At 54.6% G+C, this 2,356-nt stretch overlaps 1 protein-coding gene across 2 annotated transcripts in view; it reads right to left on the minus strand.

The window, feature by feature from the left end:
* The window catches only part of DHX33 (DEAH (Asp-Glu-Ala-His) box polypeptide 33), a 34,485-nt gene extending 32,129 nt beyond the window's left edge, over window positions 1-2,356 (minus strand). The window contains exon 1 of one of the 2 annotated variants that reach the window (XM_011958412.1): window positions 1,880-2,047. Coding sequence is in view for 1 of the 2 variants with exons in the window: in XM_011958411.1 (XP_011813801.1) it covers window positions 1,880-2,342 (463 nt within the window). In the remaining variant the exon portion in view is untranslated. Of the gene's footprint in view, window positions 1-1,879 lie in introns of both variants that reach the window. The other variant, XM_011958411.1, reaches the window with a different exon arrangement.

The raw sequence follows: 2,356 nt of genomic DNA on the forward strand, positions 1-2,356 counted from the left end.
CTATGTTAAAAGGTTAAAGAATTGTTTTGAGGGGGCCGGGCGCGGTGGCTCACGCCTGTTTCTATATCAACCAATCGGGCCTAGTAAAAAGCGCTGCTAAAAAAACTTAAAGAAAAGGCTAAAAAGCTAAGGGAGTACCAAAACAACCAAATGGACTCTTGGTTTGAAAACAAAATCATAGCATGCGTCATCCCATTCCTGGGCTCTCTCCTAATACTATGCCTGGGACTAATGTTCTTTTTTGTTTGTTTGTTGGAGATGGAGTCTGGCTCTGTCGCCCGGGCTGGAGTGCGGTGGCACCATCTCGGCTCACTTCAAGCTCCGCCTCCCGGGTTCAAGCCATTCTCCTGCCTCAGCCTCCGAGTAGCTGGGACTACAGGCGCCGCCACCACGCCCGGCTAATTTTTTGTATTTGGGTTTCACCGTGTTAGCCAGGATGGTCTCGATCTCCTGACCTTGTGATCCGCCCGTCTCGGCCTCCCAAAGTGCTGAGATTACAGGCGTGAGCCACCACGCCCGGCCAAGGGACTAATGTTCTTACCCTGCCTAATTAACCTTTTACAAAGATTTTTAACTGAAAGGATCATGGCCATTTCACAAACTCCCCAAAAACATCTACAGACGGCATTGCTCCTACAGTCAACCTGAGGCCAGGAAACTCTCCGTCCCCTCGTTAACAGGAAGTAGCCAGAAAGAACAGGCCGTCCCTCCTCCTTTTTATAACTAAAGGGTCTGGATTGACACAGCAGGAGCATCACCATCTTGGACAAGCCCCTCATTCAAAAGTTCACCTTAAAAAACCGCCTAAATCCAAAGGGCATCAGCCTAATGGCTGAGGTCAGCACGACCATAGACCACAAATAACATCTCCAATCAGAAACATTCCAAACTCATCCCCGACCAGACACATGTCAACCCCAAGATAACCCGGCTCTGGCCAGGAAGATGCTAGCCCGGAGATAACCCCCCTCCGGGCCGGAAAGATGTCTGCTCCAAGACAACCTCCTCTCCTCCCAAAGAGAGTCCAACCCCGCCAAAAACTTCTCCACACCTATAAACTTTCCAAGCTTGTTATAAGGGCCCTCACCTTAAAACCAATACATACTCTTAAGTCTGTAAGAGAAAGGGCTCCTGATCGAACTCGGCCAGGAGCGCCTCTCAGGTTTTAACTAAAGAAAACCCGTCTTTAACTGCCAGCCGCGTTTCGTGTTTCTTTCCTTTTTCTTTAACTCTTACAAATAGCTCACATCCAAATCCAGTGGGCATCACATCCAAGTCCAGTGAAACTGGACTGGACTGCTGCATCTGCTCACTCTGTATTCCTTTGACTAGCTGCACTCATGGGTCTCCTTCTCCTTTTTGGCTGTTCATCCTTTCCGTCCTTCAGTATTTCTTCTAACACGTCGGGGATGAAAGCCCCTTGAAATCAGTCCCTTCCCAACAACTCTGCCTGTTTTCATGCACCAGAAACTACATCTTCCCTTTCGACCGGAATGTGTTCAGGTTCCCATCTCTCAAACAGACTTTCCCTCCTGCCTAGAACGCCCTCCCTCCCACACGACCTCCCCAGCCACCTCCTCACAAACTGGGTCAGATCCACTCTCCTAAGCTCCGCAAGCCCCCGGTACGTGTCTCTATCCTTTTACACGGAAGGTGAGTCTTTGCCTACACACGTCGGTCACTCTCACCGGGCTGTCCAGCGCCTCCAAGGCAGGGCTGCCGGACCCTTCTTCAAGGCCCCTCTCCAGGTCTGGCCCAGAAAAGGTATTCAGGTTTGTTGAAGCCAAGAACGAAAGGGATTGAGAGGCATATAAGAAAAACTGCTCTAGCTAAGCCACGGACGAAATGCAAGGAAGAGCCCGCCGGCGCGGCCACTCACCGATGAGGACCGCGTTGTCCAGGTTTCGGAGCTGGGCCAACAGTTGTCCCCGCGCCTGGAAGATGGGCAGACTCCGGCGCTGCAGCTCCACAGCTTCAGGGTAGGGACTGGCCGAGGGCTGGGCCAGGGGCGGCTGCTGCCTCCGGCCTCCTCCACCTCTGCCGCCGCTGCCCGCAGTCAGCAGCATCACCACTTGCCTCCCGGGAGGGAAGGACCCAGAGCGGCTCGGAGGCCCAGAGCCCGGCCGGAATCTCTTGGCCGGCGGGAAGCCCGCCTCCTCCGGCATGTCGTGAGGGCACCGCAGCAGGAGGCGCAAGCGCCGGCAGCTCCTGCCCCCTCTCAGGTGCAGACAGCAGGCGCGCACCGCCCCCTCCTCGCCACGTGCTGGCGGCTCCCGGCGACCACCGATGACCTCACGGCCGCCCCAGCCTTTCGAAAAGGGACTGCAACTCCCAGCATGCATTGGGGGCTTGGGAA

The sequence above is a fragment of the Colobus angolensis genome, unplaced genomic scaffold (genome assembly GCF_000951035.1).
Source record: "Colobus angolensis palliatus isolate OR3802 unplaced genomic scaffold, Cang.pa_1.0 Scaffold47, whole genome shotgun sequence".
Lineage (NCBI taxonomy): Eukaryota > Metazoa > Chordata > Mammalia > Primates > Cercopithecidae > Colobus > Colobus angolensis.